General features: G+C 41.7%; 1 protein-coding gene across 17 annotated transcripts in view; it reads right to left on the bottom strand.

The window, feature by feature from the left end:
* ZDHHC14 (zinc finger DHHC-type palmitoyltransferase 14) overlaps nucleotides 1–18,140 on the bottom strand; it is a 650,690-nt gene that overhangs the window by 435,553 nt on the left and 196,997 nt on the right. For 15 of the 17 annotated variants that reach the window (XR_011321957.1, XR_011321956.1, XR_011321955.1 and 12 more), the window contains one exon: nucleotides 10,311–10,448. The exons of the other annotated variants lie outside the window; for them this stretch is intronic. Coding sequence is in view for 12 of the 15 variants with exons in the window: in XM_069769386.1 (XP_069625487.1) it covers nucleotides 10,311–10,448 (138 nt within the window). In the remaining 3 variants the exon portion in view is untranslated. The remainder of the gene's footprint in view (nucleotides 1–10,310; nucleotides 10,449–18,140) is intronic. 17 annotated transcript variants of the gene reach the window in all.

Genomic DNA, 18,140 nt, shown 5'->3' with positions numbered 1-18,140 from the left:
AAAAAAAATCGCATTGCGGAAAAAAAAGCAACATGTTCATTAAAAATGCGGAATTGCGGGGATTCCACACACCTAGGAATGCATTGATCTGCTTACTTTCCGCATGGGGCTGTGCACACCATGCGGGAAGTAAGCAGATTATGTGCGGTTGGTACCCAGGGTGGAGGAGAGGAGACTCTCCTCCACGGACTGGGCACCATATAATTAGTAAAAAAAAAAAAGAATTAAAATAAAAAATAGTCATATACTTACCCTCTGCTGGCCCCGCTGTCTTCCCGCCTCTCAGCGGTGCATGCTGCCGCTTCTGTTCCTATAGATGGTCTGTGTGAAGGACCTACGATGACATCGCGGTCCTGTGATTGGTCACGTGACCGCTCACGTGACCGCGACGTCATCGAAGGTCCTGCACACACACATCATCTATAGGCCGCTGAGGAGATCGGCTGTCTGCAGGGTGAGTATAACCATTTTTTTAATTTTTTTTATTATTTTTAAACATTCTATTTTTTACTATAGATGCGGCATAGGCAGCATCTATAGTAAAAAGTTGGTCACACTTGTCAAACACTATGTTTGACAAGTGTGACCAACCTGTCAGTTTTCCAAGCGATGCTACAGATCGCTTGGAAAACTTTAGCATTCTGCAAGCTAATTTCGCTTGCAAAATGCTAAGAAAACCGCAAAAAAAAAATGCGGATTTCTTGCAGAAAATTTCCGGTTTTCTTCAGGAAATTTCTGCAAGAAATCCGGACGTGTGCACATACCCTGAAGCGAAATCCCCCTGTCTGACACTACATTTTCACTTGGAACTATATTTTCCTCTGCCAAGGGACTTGAGGAGGATCCCGGCGATTGATTTTGCCGTGCGGGAGATCCTTATGATGCTGTACTCACCACAGGCGATCTTGATCCCATCGGGGAGGTCCATGTCGCTGCTGGACTTCCATCTCGGAGGAATGTGTTTCTCTACTTTGGTATCAGTGCTACTTTTGCATCGGTCATCCAGGAAGTAAAACTAGTTCTCCATGACACTTCTGGTTTCTTTTCCCTTGGGTCATCATACCGGCCGATAAGTTACAAGGGAAGATCAAATATGTGATAGTGGCACTGGAAATACCGCTATAGCAGCTCAGGGCAAGACAGTGCTTTGTCTCAAGCAGCCATTTTGGTGAGCAGCCAAGCCACACCCCTAAATACGATGTTTTGATCGTCTCCCATTGCATTTTATCGCAATGTTGTGGTGGCTGAAACACAATTCTGGAGTTCTTTTTCTTGCTACGCTTTTAAGGATTGGATTAATCAATTTTAGAATTTGATAAATCGGACTTTTTAAAATGCAGCAATACCAAATGGATTTTTTTTGGACCAAAAGGAAGGCGATTTGAAAGTTTTTTTTTTGTCATATTTTTTTTAAAAAAATCACTTTATACTGTATTTGTTAGCCTTAGGCTGGGATCACACACAGCGAGATACGTCAGTCTCGCTGGTTAAAACCAAGCTCTGGCACCGGCACTCCAGAGCGGAGCGTGCGGCCGCACAGCAATACATGGAGCTGCATGCTCCGCTCCAGAGTGCTGGTGCCAGAGCTTGCTTTTAACCAGCGAGACTCGGCCATATCTCACTGTAGTGTGACTCCGGCCTTATTAAGGGAATTGAAACTGCAATCATTCTATCACATGTACTATACATTGCAGTGCAATGATCAAGAAAAAAGAAGAAAAAAACACTGAGGGTGATCAATGAGTGGAACAGGCTGCCAGGAGAGGTGGTGAATTCTCCTTCAACAGTAGTCTTCAAAGAAGCTGGACAGACATCTGTCTGAGATGGTTTAGTGAATCCTACGCTGCATTAAGTAAGGGGTTGGACTTGATGACCCTTGAGGTTCCTTCAAACACTAAAATGCTATGATTCTCTGTCAGGGTGATGGGAACGTGTGTCTTACAGCCTGCCAGGGTGATGGAAAAGTAATATTCTCAGTCTATCAGGATGATGGGAAAGCGATACCCATAACACAGGTCTGCAAAAAAAAATATATTTTCAAGAAATGTTTTGGTTATTCCATGAAATCTTTAGGCTTTTTGGTGCACTGGATCCGAAAATTATCTCCTTTTGGTCATAGAACATTACGTTTCCTGACAATTTGGGTAACTATGTTAAAAAAGGCAATACTGCAAAATAAACACTTATAAAATTAATTTATTAAAATTTTTTCATGAAAATCATTTTTGAACTGAAAAGAGCTCACTAAAAGTCACTAAAATAGATTTTTTTTCATGTGAGGCTCCTCTTGGTACATTTACTCTTGTGAGTAGCATCTGGAATGTCTCTCTGAAACATCTAACAGTAGTCTGCCATCATTGTAATGCTCCATTTTGCCTAGTATCTTCCCTTTCTCTCTTTACTTTAACCCTCTCAGTCTGGAACAATGTCTTCACTAACGAGTTCAGGTACAATGCACCTGTCAAGTGCAGGCTAATAAAATACCTAGATTATCTAATTTTCTCAATTTCAGTGCTCTAAAAGTGATCAGTGACCTTCATAGGGAAGTAATAAGTAAATAAAAAGCCATTTATTTACCATTAAAGTAATAACTCTAAAAGTACATTCACAACTCCCGCCAAATATCCCCCAGTTTTCAACACATTAAAAAGTAAATACACTGCTCAAAAAAATAAAGGGAACACTAAAATCCCACATCCTAGATATCAATGAATGAAATATTCCTGTTGTAAATCTTTATTAATTACATAGTGGAATGTGTATAGAACAATAAAACCTAAAAATGACGTGAATCACAACTAATATCCTATGGAGGCCTGGAGTTGGAATGATGCTCAAAATCAAAGGGAAAATGAAGTTACAGGCTGATCCAACGTCAGTGGAAATGGCTCCCTACAACGCCTGGGCATGTTCCTGATGAGGTGGTGAATGGTCTCCTGAGGGATCTCCTCCCAGACCTGGACTAAAGTATCCGCCAACTCCTGGACAGTCTGTGGTGCAACGTGACGTTGGTGGATGGTACTAGACATGATGTCCCAGATGTGTTCAATCGGATTCAGGTCTAGGGAACGGGCGGGCCAGTCCATAGCTTCAATGCCTTCATCTTGCAGGAACTGCTGACACTCCAGCCACATGAGGTCTGGCATTGTCCTGCATTAGGAGGAACCCAGGGCCAACCGCACCAGCATATGGTCTCACAAGGGGTCTGAGGATCTCATCTTGGTAACTAATGGCAGTCAGGCTACCTCTGGCAAGCACATGGAGGATTGTGCAGCCCTCCAAAAAAATGTCACTCCACACCATTACTGACCCACTGCCAAACCAGTCATGCATGATGTTGCAGGCAGCAGATCGCTCTCCATGACATCTCCAGACTCTGTCACGTCTGTCACATTTGCTCAGTGTGAACCTGCTGTCATCTGTGAAGAGCACAGGGCGCCAGAGGCGTATTTGCCAATCCTGGTGTTCTGTGGTAAATGCCAAGTGTCCTGCACGGTGTTGGGCTGTGAGCACAAACCCCATCTGTGGACGACGGGCACTCAGACCATCCTCATGGAGTCAGTTTGTAACAGTTTGTGCAGACACATGCACATTTGTGGCCTGCTGGAGGTCATTTTGCAGGGCTCTGGCAGTGCTCCCCCTGTTCCTCCTTGCACAAAGGCTAAGGTAGAGGTCCTGGTGCTGGGTTGTTGCCCTCCTACGGCCCCCTCCACGTCTCCTGGTGTACTGGCCTGTCTCCTGGTAGTGCCTCCAGCCTCTGGACACTACGCTGACAGACAGCAACCTTCTTGCTACAGCTCGCATTGATGTGCCATTCTGGATGAGCTGCACTACCTGAGCCACTTGTGTGGGTTGTAGAGTCCGTCTCATGCTACGAGTGTGAAAGCACAACCAACATTCAAAAGTGACCAAAACATCAGCCAGAAAGCATTGGTACTGAGGTGTGGTCTGTGGTCCCCACCTGCAGAACCACTCCTTTATTTAGTGTGTCTTGATAATTGCCAATAGCTTCCATCTGTTGTCTATTCCATTTGCACAACAGCATGTGAAATTGATTGTCAAACAGTGTTGATTCCTAAGTGGACAGTTTGATTTCACAGAAGCTTGATTTACTTGGATTTATATTCTGCTGTTTAAGTGTTCCCTTTATTTTTTCGAGCAGTGTATATTGGAAAAAGCTTAATTTTAAAGGTATCTAAAATAATATTAGACACATGTTCATACAGAATTAGATGTTAAAGGTTCACCAGAAAAACACACATTTGCAGAGTAAAGAGCAAGAATTGCACATCATTTTTGCACGTGTCAGGCAGTTTGCATTATGACGTTTGTGACATTCATAATTAGAAAGCCTTCTGTGTCAGCTTTCCATGGTGCAGGTGGTGCATTTCCTTTTGGAGTAGGTGGTAGAAGTGGATTTTCACTATCATCGTCTGGGCGGAATCTTTTGAGCCGAAAAAGTTTTCATACTTCTGCATAGCTCTCCAAGCACTAGTTCATGGGCCAATTTTTTCAGGTAGGCTCTTCTACAAAGTGATTGAAGCTGGTTTTCTAGGTAAATCGCTTGTGAATTTATACCACCCAAATTCAACATAATGAAAAATATGACCATTGGTCAATGCCTGGAGATTCTGCTAACGCTGAAAGTTGAGCACATCTGATCGGCTGTATCAACACACCATTTGGTTGCATTATATAATGTAATTATTTCCGTGATTTTTTTGTGCCTTAGACCAAGGATCGATGTCATCATCATTATGATGCATTGAGACAAGAATTACATTTTTCTTTTTGCACGGTACATATGAAACTAAAATCTTGCCATTATTGAATGCAAAGATACTGCTGTTCTCTTTTCTCTCTTTCGCATTTACAAACTGTGGAGGCAATTTTTTTTATTTTTTCATACAGTACCTACATATGAAAGATTCTACATTTTCAGATAATCAGATCACAATTTGAAAACCAACTGTCTGCTGTTCTATTGTGACTCGATCCAAATAAGGGCTAAGCCATTCTTTTCACATCATCACTGAGTTTGTTGCTAACCTTCTGGCTGTTGTCCTGCAAAAATTTCAAGGTTGGATTAGGTCTTCCTGGCATCAACAAGGGCATACATTTTCGGTATTTGCTAGTCTTGAGGGAATATAATGACAAAATGCACATCTGCCACGAAAATCAGGGAGTATTTTATCAATAGTAACATTCTCCCCAGGGTAACATATTTTCTTACAGTTTTCAACAAATTTGTAGAATAAATCACGAATCAGAGCAAGCCGGTCATATGTTTTACGTTGGGTTCGGATAGTTCTGTCGTCAAACTGAAGCCAACGAATTAGAATCTTTTTACATACCAAATTTTTCTATTCCATAACCATCTATACCCCAATTTCCTCCAAACTTTGGCAATTTGCCCTATAAGCTCCTACAAAAGGTATAACAAACCCAAAAACAGCCACCCGTCAGTTCTATTTCACCTGTGGGCTTGATTCTTTTGCAGATTAACTTGTCCTTTATAATATCTATATATTGATTTGTGTATGTGGCCATAGAGTCCAGAATGTCATCTGTGAATAAACTATTCCAGCATTCGGGTGCAGTTTTAGCAGTCCTTGCTGTTACTTTAACCGTAGGAAGGTGAAGGAGAATGTTTTGAGGCTCCCTGCATTTAGTTTGCTCCATTTACTTTTATCTCTTCCCTTATATGTTTCTATATCGTCATCCTCATCACTCTCCTCAACTTGCTCTGTTTTTGAATCAATTTCATATACTTCCACCTCATCATGAGAATCACTCTCACCTTCTCCTAAATCCTCATACAGTGTGGCGTCTTCATCATCTTCATCTAACAGCATCTTCACTTCAACATGAAGGGGTTTTGACAAATAAAATATTTTCGGCCAAGACTGAGGTCCAAAGCACTCTGGAAGAGGTTTTCATCTAGGATCTCTCTGCACTTGGCCACATTCAGGTTTCCTTCAATGGCAACCAGTCTCCCTGTTCCTGCAACTGAAAAACATCCCCATAGCATGATGCTGTCACCACCATGTTTCACTGTTGGGATTGTATTGGGCAGGTGATGAGCAGAGCCTGGTTTTCTCCACACATGCCGCTTAGACTTATCAAAAAGGTCTATCTTCATCTCAGACCAGAGAATATTATTTCTCATAGTCTGGGAGTCCTTCATGTTTTTTTTTTTTATCAAACTATGCAGGCTTTCATATATCTTGCACTGAGGAGAGGCTTCCATTGGGCCACTCTGCCATAAAGACCCGATTGGTGGAGGGCTGCAGTGATGGTAGAAAGTTTCACAAAGTCAACTATCTCCCAACTGCATCTCTGGAACTCAGCCACAGTGATATTGGGATTCTTTTTTACCTCTCTCACCAAGGCTCTTCTCCCCCACAATTGCTCAGTTTGGCTCGACGGTCAGGTCTAGGAATACTTCTGGTAGTCCCAAACTTCTTCCATTTAAGGATTATAATTATAGAGGCCACTGTGCTATAAGGAACCTTTAGTAGTGCAGAAATTCTTTTGTAATCTTGGCCAGATTTGAGCCTTGCCACAATTCTGTCTCAGAGCTCCTTGGCCATTTGCTTTGACCTCATGATTCTTATTTGGTCTGACATCCACTGTGAGCTATGAGATCTTATACAGAGACGTGTGTGCCTTTACAAATCAAGTCCTTTCAGTTTAATTAAACACAGCTGGACGTCAATGAAGGAGTAGAACCATCACAAGGAGGATCACAAGGAAATGGACAGCATGTGACTTAAATATGAGTGTCTGAGCAAAGGGTCTGAATACTTATGACCATGTGTTATTTCAGTTTTTCTTTTTTAACAAATGTGCAAAAATGTCTACATTTCTGTTTTTTCAGTCAAGATGGGGTGAAGAGTGTACATTAATGAGAAAAAAATGAACTTTTTTGAATTTACCAAACGGCTGCAATGAAACAAAGTGAAAAATTGAAAAGGGTCTGAATACTTTCTGTACCCACTGTATTAGTGACTTTACATTATATTTAAACAACTTTTAAAGACTTTCTGCCGCGCTGCTCCACAAATGGATTATTTTTAATTTGTGTAATTTTGCACTTTTTAGGTATATTGAATAGCTTATCCTTAAAAAGGTGTTCTCCAGACTTGGGGTTCTGCAGTGTAAAAATAAAAGTGGCTATTCTGAGTCCATATTGAAATATACAGAATGCATTCAGTGCATTGCAAAGTAGCATCACTGGTCATACAAGAAGATTACAAAGTAGCATCACTGGTCATACATTTACAGACAGACCATGCTCAGTGACACAATCTTAAGGACTGTTTACTCATTGTCTGAATGCCTTTACCTCACAAACTAAGATTCTCTGGCTATGTGCACACGTTCAGGTTTTTGCGTGGTAAAAATGCTATAAAAACTCATTAAAAACGCATACATTATGCATCCTATCATTTAGAATGCATTCTGCAGGATTTGTGCACATGATGCGTTTTTTTCGCGAAAAAAACGCATTGCGGTAAAAAAAAAGCAGCATGTTCATTAATTTTCTGCGTTTTTCCCGCTATTCTATGCATTTGGGGGAAAAACGCATAAAAAACGCACCAAAAACGCATGAAAAACGCGGTAAAATCACGGTAAAAACGCATGCGGATTTCTGGCAGAAATGTTCGTTTTTTGTCAGGAAAATGTCTGCAAGAAATCATGACGTGTGTACATACCCTAAATATTTGTTATTGTAAAACATGAAAGTTTAATTAACCTCTGTCTGTGGTGAAGTTATCTAATCCTTGTGGCTTTTATATTCTAAGGGTTCATTGCCCATTGTTTGATGATTCCATGGTCTCTCGGTTTCATCCCATCTTGAAAGCTAACCACTTGAATGGCAGGGTGAAACCAGAGTTATACATAGTGCAAGTCACTATATCAGGCCAGAGAGACATGACTAAGAAGCATAAACTGGGCTACCTGTACACGTGTACAGTGTTGGGATTCCTGCAAAAGTGGGGACGCCCGTGCAGTGTTGTGAATTTTCCAGGGGTTCTCTGTCTTGGTGTTGCTTCTCTAATTCCAGACTGATGATGATTAAAAGCCTCTTGGTGACGGATGATCTGAGTATAAATAGTTAATCAATATACCTATTTAATCTTTAAGATATACAAATTTTAAAAAGTGTACGCAATCATACTATTCAATCATACTATTCCTTTAATTTTGTTCTCGGAAATAAAATTGCGTTATATCGCAAGTAGTAGACTTCTTTAAAGCCGTATCCGAACCTTAATGTTAAAAAGGCAACACAAGTTCAAGTCTGCAATGAATGATTTCAGACATGCGAATTCTCACAAAATGCAGTGTGCACACGGTTAGGATTCTCTAGTGTCGAAGGTGGGCGGGTGCATGGCCGCAAGTATGTGATTTGCATATACACGGTCAAGTGCCAACTAGACATACATGGCACCGCTCAATAGAAGTAAATTGAGAGGCCAGATATGTATGATCGGAATATGTCCGATATATGCAAGTCTCATGCTTGTGGTCATAACATTGCCTGCTCCCAGCAAATGCTCACATCATGCTCAAAGGATTCACAAGTCCCAAGCCTGGACAACCCCTTTACTGAAATTTCAAATCCTCAGCCATTTACCACCTTAAAATGGTAACAGATAAGAAAACTAACTAATGGGTAAAGATGGTTTTCAAGAATGAGGCTGGGGCCACACAGTGACTTGATGAACACAGGTCGTTTAGCCAAAGCTCATTGTATGCTACATGGCAGCATAAAGCAAGAGAATTGTGTCACATTGAGAGACACTGCAAGGTATCAGGACCACAAAAAGCAAGTAAAAAAAAAAAAAAAAGATACGACTGGTTCCGACTTTTTGGAAATTGTAAAGCAACCCCATTCACTAACACTTTAATGTGATGCAGAGCGACATATAGCCATTATTGGTTGAATGTTGTGTGTCACGGCTAAAACGCAACTTTAACCCAAAACACTTTCCTCCCCTCAGTCTGCAGGATTTCAGTGGTCTAAACAGAGCAAGTAAATAGCAAAGCATTCAAATTGTTTGGCTACAAGAAGTCTGAAAATGTCCAAGTCATTGATTAGGACAGTATTGCTTGCTTTGTTTCTAATTTACAAAATATAAACTTTTTTTTTTTTATAGTTTATATCCCACTAGACAAGCCTTTTAAGCTGCCCATGAAATAGGGTTTGTATTTTAGGGTGCTTTCACACTGCCTTATGGCATCCATTTGTTGGTCCCATCGGGGTTCAAGTCCGAACCCCTGCAAAATGGGATTCTGGCTTATGCGCAGACAGGGCCATGGACTATAATGGTGCCGACAGGGTGAACATATGGTGCTATCGTGCATCATTTTCAGGAGTGTACATCTACTGGAGACAAACACCCAGATGGAGTAAGTCTTAATGCCCGCTTCAAGTAGGTGTATATACCCGAAAATGATGCACGGCATATAGCACACATTCACTGTCAGCATCATGATAGTCTATAAGTTAACATTAAAGGGCCTCTGTCACCCCCTCCAGCCGTTATAAACTAAAAGAGCCACCTTGTGCAGCAGTAATGCTGCATTCTAACAAGGTGGCTCTTTTAGTTTTTGGTGCAGTTATTGCCAAAATAAAGCGTTTTATAATTTCGCCAAAATACCTTTCTTTAGACAGGGAGGCAGGTCTTAACCCCCCTGCCGTAAATGCCACATTGCCGTCACTCAAATCTTCAGGGGCGCCGGGCGGCGCTGTTTTCTCATGAAATCCGGCGCCTGCGCTATTTAGTACTGGCTGGTGCAGGCGCAGTAAGCTCTGGCTGTCTGACCTCACCTGCAGTCTTGCAGACTGCGCCTGTGCGGCCAGTGCGGCAACCCAGCTTGGGAATCCCAGCCCCGCAGTGTGTTATGCATTATGCACACTGCTCAATGCTTAATTTCACAAGTAATTTATGTTGGGTGTAGAAAACATTAAAATAAATTAAAATTTTATTGGTACTTTAAAGAAAAGTAGGTCAACTGGCTCACGTCTATTCTTAAAACACAATGCGCTAATCAGGAGGGATACAAGTTAAAAAGGCAAAACCCATACACTTCTACTTCCTTAACTTAATTTCCAGAGATTAATGAAGCTATGGAATGAATCATAAGACTGGAAAAATCAACTGCTGTTCTTAGTGCTGTTATAATAGTGGTACCAAAATAACACGCAAGCTTCCACATGCAGCAAAATAAAATACACCGAAAATTGAGATGAAAGTACATCTAAATAAATCAAAATATGGCTTCCCTCGCATACTTACGAAGTATAATGTGCGTGATAACGAATGCAAATATAAAGACTGTCAGAAATGACAGCGATAAAATGAACATGTAAAAAAATCTGTAGTTTCTTTTCCCCACGCAGTTCCCCACCCAGGGACAGTGGTGATCAAAGCGCTCTGAAATGAGAGGCAAAAACAAAAACATATATGGCATAGAATTAATTATCTATACATCTAAGAAATAACATGCATGAATGCTATTGTGATCATGACAGTTACTGAATGGTCATTTTGCACAGAATGTGACTATTACAAGGGTATGTGCACAGGTTGAGTATTAGCAGCACATGCAGCAGAAATTTCTGCACAAAAAAACCCAGAATTCCTGGCAGTGAAAATGCTTACCAAAATACTTCAGTGTTTTCTATTTTCCTAGTCAACATAATTCACAAAAATCACTGAAAGAATTGACATGCAGATTTGGGAGGGGGAAATTTAATTTAATGGTACAAATCTTCAAGAAAAGTATACGCAGATTGTGCAGAAGATTTCAGAAATCTCATTCATTTGCAGCTACAGTGAACTGAAACAATTTGATGCAGAAATTTCAGCTGCAAGTGCTAAACATGTGCACATACCCCAAATGTATTATAGATATTTACATGTTTTGCTCCAACTACTAACAGCTCCATAGTTAGTGGTGTAACAAATGCATTTCAAACCATTGTTAGACAATAAATGCATCAAAGATCAGTAGAGAAGATAAAAGGGTGGGTGATTATTCCAGTTTTGTTTGTTTTTTTGCCACAACTTTTCAAAATATCAAGAATTAAAAAAAACAACATTAGAAGATTATATCAGTGCAGTAAAGCACAATGGTTTTAGACAGGTGTCGAAAAACGTGCAGAATAAACATTACATCAAAATACTTGATGTAACCACTCTTCAATTTAAAACAGCATCAGTTCTTCTAAGTAAACTTACAAAGCCAGGGATTTTGTAGGAATATATTCAGGTGTATGAGTAACAAGTATTCCAAACAGGTGATGAAGTTAATTTTCAAGTGTAAGGTTGAAACACTCATTAACTGAAACATCTGTGTAGGATGCTTAAAACAAGTGAAGAACATTCAAATTCTGCCCCAAAATTTAAGCTGTAATAGAGAGTTTATGTCACAGGTCATACGTCATGGCAAGACTGAGTATAAGCAATAAGATGCAAGGTAGTTGTACTGCATCAGCAAGGTCTCAGCAAGCAAAGATTTCACAGCAAACTGGAGATTCAAGTTGTGCTATTCAAGCTCTTGATAAAACACAACAAAATGGACAACAATGAAGACCCTAGATGCAGATGGCCCTGATTCATCAAGACTGGAATTGTTCACGCTGATATTGATGATGTGTGCTGCAGTCAGACACTCCTGATTCATTAGGAAGAGAAGCAATCCTTGCTGGAGTACGAGGGGCGATCCAAAAGTAATGATAATCGGTTATTTCTATTGCCCACAGAAATTAAAATAAAATGTTTTTTTCTCTCTTAGGTACCCACTAGTCCAGGAAAAAAAAAATTACTTAAATAGACCATGATTCCCGGGAGCTACATTCATTTGAATATGAACTGCTGAGGAGTGAACATCAAAATGGAAAAAAACGAGCTCAGAGGTGTCATCAAATACCTCTGCTTGAAAAAAATGACTACCAAAGACATACACAGCGACTTGGTGGAAACATTGGGGGACTCTTCTCCTCCATATCCCACAGTTGCAAGCTGGGCCAAGAAATTTAAGCTGGGAAGAACATCGACGGAAGATGAACATCGTGAAGGATGCCCATCCACGTCCCTCAATGAAGAAAATGTGAAAAAATTTGGCAGATCGAAGAGTGACTATCAGGCATGTAGCTGAGGTCACAGGGATCTCATATGGCAGTATTCAAAGAATCCTTGCAAAAGAATTGCATATGAGAAAGGTCTCCACGTGTTGGGTGCCAAAAATGTTAACCGACGAGCAAACGGAGAAACAAGTTGACATTTCAATAGCAAATCTCGAAAAGTTCCAAGCAGACAAGGAAAATTTTTTGTCACGTTTTTTGACCATGGACGAGACCTGGATCCACCACTTTGATCCCGAAACTAAACATCAATCAATGAGATGGAAACGAGCCGTCAAACCGACGCTGAAGAAATTCAAAGTGTCAAGCTCAGCAGGGAAGGTTATGGCGTCCATTTTTTGGGACGCTGAAGGAATTATTATGGTGGACTATTTGGAGAAGGGAGCCAGTATTACAGGCTCCTACAACGCAGAACAAATAAGAAGATTGCGGGAGGCTATCAAGGAGAAAAGGCGTGGCAAACTGCGGACTGGAGTGCCGTTTCACCAAGATAATGCGCCAGCTCACAAAGCTGCAGTTGCCATGGCTACCATTCAAGAAGCGGGCTTTGAACTGGTGGAACACCCCCCCCTATTCGCCAGATCTAGCCCCCAGTGACTTCTTTCTCTTTCCTCGGCTCAAGGAACACCTACGGGGCAAGAAATTTGACGACAATAGTGACGTGATAACCGCTGTTGAGGATTTTTTTGAGGGTCAAGATCAAGAATTTTTTTCGAAGGGAATTCTAAGTCTAGAAAAGAGATGGACTAAATTTATAGACTTGTTAGGAGACTATGTAGAAAAATAAAAAAATTTTTTGACTATATTCATTGTGTTTAGTATTGATTATCATTACTTTTGGATCGCCCCTCGTATAATTTGTAGCATAGAGAACGCTGCTGGTCATAAATTTGTCCCAATTCTGCCTGAGTTGTTGGAACTGGACAAATAGCGTGATAAAACCAGATGTTGTGAACTTTCAGCGTACCTTGATTAGCACCAAAATATTGCGACATTTATAAGCTACTTATCCCAGAATCCTTACCTAAAAGTGTAGCATTAATCAGGCTCATGAAGGGGAAACTTAGTACAGCAGATAAATGACATATACCGTATATTCTCGAGTATAAGCCGACCCTAGTATAAGCCGAGACCCCTAATTTTGCCACAAAAAACTGGGAAAACTTATTGACTCGAGTATAAGCTTAGGGTGGGAAGAGCAGCAGCTACTGGTAAATTTAAAAAATAAAAATAGATACCAATAAAAGTAAAATTAATTGAGACATCAGTGTTTTTGAATATCCATATTGAATCATAATATTCTATGGAGCATCTTAGCCCCATATAATGCTCCATAAAGTTCATGATGGGCCCTATATTAAAATATGCCCCATTTAATGCTGCATGAAAGGTTAATGATGGCCCCATAAGATGCTCCATAGAATACTATGCCCCATAATAGAGTCGAGTAGTCGCGTCCATATTCATTACTTTAATGAGCAGTACCACGTAACTGCTGAACACAGGAAGAGCTGCAGGCGCCAGAGACCATTGGAGAAGCAGGGACCTGCAAAGACCGCGCCATGAGCAGGTGAGTATGATGTGACAGCCGACACTCCCCCTCCCCCGCTGACCCCCTGGGACAATGACTCGAGTATAAGCAGAGAGGGGCACTTTTAGCCTAAAAAAGGGCTCGAAAATCTCAGCTTATACTCGAGTATATACAGGACTTATTTTGCTTCAAAACTGAAGATGTCCACCAGTGTCATCAGCTTAGTACTGATAGAAACCAGATCAAGCTACACCCATCTACTGTTTGGGGAAGTCTAAAGAAAAGTAATCTTCAAGGAAGAAATGCAGCCATGGAAACAAGGCCAAGCAATTCAGCTATGCACAAAATCATACCAACTAGGGTGCCCATGAAATTGCAGCAGGGGCTTGAGACTGGTGAGTTAATATATTGACCCCTTGACCCCAGAGGGTGGTTTGCACGTTAATGATCGGGCCAATTTTTACAATTCTAACCACTGTCCCTTTATGAGGTAATAACTTTAGAACGCTTCAACGGATCTTGGCGATTCTGAGACTTTTTTCGTGACATTGTACTTCACATTAGTGGTAAAATTTCTTAGATATAACTTGCGTTTATTTGTGTAAAAAACTTAAATTTTGCCAAAATTTGGAAAATTTAGCAATATTCAAAGTTTCACTTTTTATGCCCTTAAGGCTTCTTTTACACTTACCGTGTTTTTTGCAGGCCGTTATTGTGGGCCTTCTTTGCGAGCTGTATTGTCACAATTTTCACGGTCTGCCGCAAAAAAGGACCACAAAAAACTTGCTGATTGACGTTTTTCGGGTTTCCAATACTATGGCAAAAGTATTGGGGGAAAAACAGCAATCCGCAAAACCAGAACTCACGGTGAACCGCAAAGACAACTTCCGTGGTTTTTGCGGCCCCATTCATTTTCAATGGGGGTCGTGTCCGTAAGCCGTGAAAAATATTGAGCAGGCTCGATATTTTTTCACGGCCATACGGCACTCTGTGGAATTATTGCAGCCCCCTAGAATCTATTGGGGTCTGCAAAAACGGGACACAAAACCACGGTAAGTGAAAAAGAAGCCTAAAACAAAAATATGTCACAACATAGTTAATAAATAACATTTTTCACATGTCTACATTACATCAGCACAATTTTGGAAACAATGTTTTGTTAGGACATTATAAGGGTTAAAAGTTGTCCAGCGATTTCTCATTTTTACAACAAAATTTACAAAACCTTTTTATTTTTTCTTTTAGGGACCACCTCGCAAGTGACACCATTCTAAATACTACACCCCTCAAGCTGATCAAAACCACATTCAAGAAGTTTATTAGCCCTTCATGTGCTTCACAAATTAATGGAATGTGAAAGGAAAAAAAAAACATTTAACTTTTTTTTTTCACTAAAATGTAACTTTAGATGTTTTTTTTCACAAGGGTAATAAAAAAAAAATTATCCCCCAAAACGTATAATGCAGTTTCTCCTGAACATGTCAATACCCAATATATGGGGAAAAAACACTGTTTAGGTGCATGGCAGAGCTCAGAAGAGGAGGAGTGCTGTTTGACTTTTTCAACGCAAAATTGGCTGGAATTGAGAACGGACGCCATGTCGCGTTTGGAGAGCCCCCGATGTGCCTAAACAGTGGAAACCCCCACAAGTGACCTCATTTTGGAAACTAGACCATCCCCCCCCCCCCCCCAAGGAACTTTTCTAGATGTGTGATAAGCACTTTGAACCCTCAAGTGTTTCACTAAAGTTTATACCGCCCGGGCGTGAAAATAAAAAATCATTTTTCTTCCACAAAAATTATCTTTTAATCCCAATTTTTTTATTTTCTTAATTGTAACAGTAGAAATTGGACCTCAAAAGTTGTTGTCCAATTTGTCCTGAGTATGCTGATTCCCCATATGTGAGAGAAATCTACTGTTTGGGCAAAAATTGGGGCTCGGAAGGGAAGAAGTGACTTTTTGGAATGCAGACTTTAATGGAATGGTCTGCGGGTGTCATGTTGCGTTTGAAGAGCCCCTGATTTGTGTTTTTTTTTTTTACTGTTTAGGCACAAGTGACCTCATTTTGGAATCTAGACCCTTTAAGGAACTAATCTAGATGTGCCTAAACAGTGGAAATGCCACCTCAGGAAGGACTGGGTCTGCTGCTTCCAGAGTGCCAAATATCAGGGACTTAATCACTACCTCCTGGAAGTGGAGGTACGACATAGCAGTCTGGCCTTAACATCGTGACAGCAGGAAAGCGTTGAGTATTGCCATCTGTTGGATGTGCGTGGCCAGCTTTTTGTACCACACATAGGCCTTTCTCAAAGCACTATACGGTTGGAGTTGATCAGAAAGATTAACGCCCCCCATGTTTTTGTTGTACCCCAGTACACAGGTCGGTTTGCTGACATGTGCAGAGGTACCTCATACAGTGCCGAGGGCGCTGTCATCACCATGTATTGTGGTCAAGAAAAAGACATCCCTGTTGTCCTTGACCACCAGCAGGTGGTCGCTACATTGGACTCTGCTGTCACCCCTTCTGAGCATCTGCACAAGAAGTGTTTTTGGGAGGCCTCTCTGATTTTTGCAGACATTACTGCAGGCTGCAGTACCTCGCGCAGAGAGGGATCTGAAGAGTGGGATGCTGGTATAAAGGTACCGTCACACATAACAATATCGTTAACGATATCGTTGCTTTTTGTGACGTAGCAACGATATCGTTAACGAAATCGTTATGTGTGACAGCGACCAACGATCAGGCCCTTGCTGGGAGATCGTTGGTCGCTGGGGAAAGATCAGAACTTTATTTTGTCGCTGATCTCCCGCTGACATCGCTGAATCGGCGTGTGTGACGCCGATTCAACGATGTCTTCACTGGTAACCAGGGTAAACATTGGGTTACTAAGCGCAGGGCCGCGCTTAGTAACCCGATGTTTACCCTGGTTACCGTTGTAAATGTAAAAAAAAAAAACACTACATACTTCCATTCCCGGTGTCTGGTCATGTCCCTCGCCGTCAGCTTCCCGCACTGACTGTGAGCGCCGGCCGGCCGTAAAGCTGAAGCCGAGAGACGTGACCAGACACCGGGAATGTAAGTATGTACTGTTTTTTTTTTCCATTTACAACGGTAACCAGGGTAAACATCGGGTTACTAAGCGCGGCCCTGCACTTAGTAACCCGATGTTTACCCTGGTTACCCGGGGACTTCGGGATCGTTGGTCGCTGGAGAGCTGTCTGTGCGACAGCTCTCCAGCGACCACACAGCGATGCTGCAGCGATCGACATCGTTGTCGGTATCGCTGCAGCGCCGCTTAATGTGACTGTACCTTAAAAGTTATACGTGTAGAGGTGATAAACATTATCCAGCAGTGGGTGCACCAAATCTCTCAATTTTCCCACTCACTCCCAGGACAGGGGGTGTTGTGAATTCTGTTGTCAAGCTCCCTCCTGTGGTCATGAATGGTACTTCAGCTGGTTCTGTCCATGGGCTTCCTCTGGTGGTTGTGAGTGGAGCTGCGGCTTCTGAGTTTCCTTCCACAGGTGACGAGGTTAATTCGTTAGCTGGCTGCTCTATTTAACTCCACTTAGATCTTTGCTCCATGCCACCTGGCAATGTTCCAGTATTGGTCTAGTTCTCCCCTGAATCGTTCTTGTGACCTGTCTTCCCAGCAGAAGCTAAGTTCCTGCTTGTTTTTCTCTGGTTTGCTATTTTTCTGTCCAGCTTGCTATTTTGATTTTTGTCTTGCTTGCTGGAAGCTCTGGGACGCAGAGGGAGCGCCTCCGCACCGTAAGTCGGTGCGGAGGGTCTTTTTGCGCCCTCTGCGTGGTCTTTTTGTAGTTTTTTGTGCTGACCGCAAAGTTACCTTTCCTATCCTCTGTCTGTTCAGTAAGTCGGGCCTCACTTTGCTAAATCTATTTCATCTCTGTGTTTGTAATTTCCATCTTTACTCACAGTCATTATATGTGGGGGGCTGCCTTTTCCTTTGGGGAATTTCTCTGAGGCAAGGTAGGCTTTATTTTTCTATCTCTAGGGCTAGCTAGTTTCTTAGGCTGTGTCGAGTTGCATAGGGAGCGTTAGGAGCAATCCACGGCTATTTCTAGTGTGTGTGATAGGATTAGGGATTGCGGTCGGCAGAGTTCCCACGTCTCAGAGCTCGTACTATATTATTAGTAACTATCAGGTCATTCCGTGTGCTCTTAACCACCAGGTCCATTATTGTCCTAACCACCAGGTCATAACAAGGGGGGCATTCAGGATTCAATCCGGGTGTCCTTTCCCTTCGTAAACTGTAAACCTGTAGGTGCACCCTGAGGTACTCTCACACAGCTTAAGGTACCGTCACATTTAGCGACGCTACAGCGATCTAGACAACGATGCCGATCGCTGCAGCGTCGCTGTGTGGTCGCTGGAGAGCTGTCACACAGACAGCTCTCCAGCGACCAACGATGCCGGTCCCCGGGTAA

This window comes from Ranitomeya imitator, chromosome 5 (genome assembly GCF_032444005.1).
Source record: "Ranitomeya imitator isolate aRanImi1 chromosome 5, aRanImi1.pri, whole genome shotgun sequence".
NCBI classification, from domain to species: Eukaryota; Metazoa; Chordata; class Amphibia; order Anura; family Dendrobatidae; genus Ranitomeya; species Ranitomeya imitator.
The sequence above is the reverse complement of the archived record's forward strand: the minus strand, read 5'-3'. Positions and strand labels throughout refer to the sequence as shown.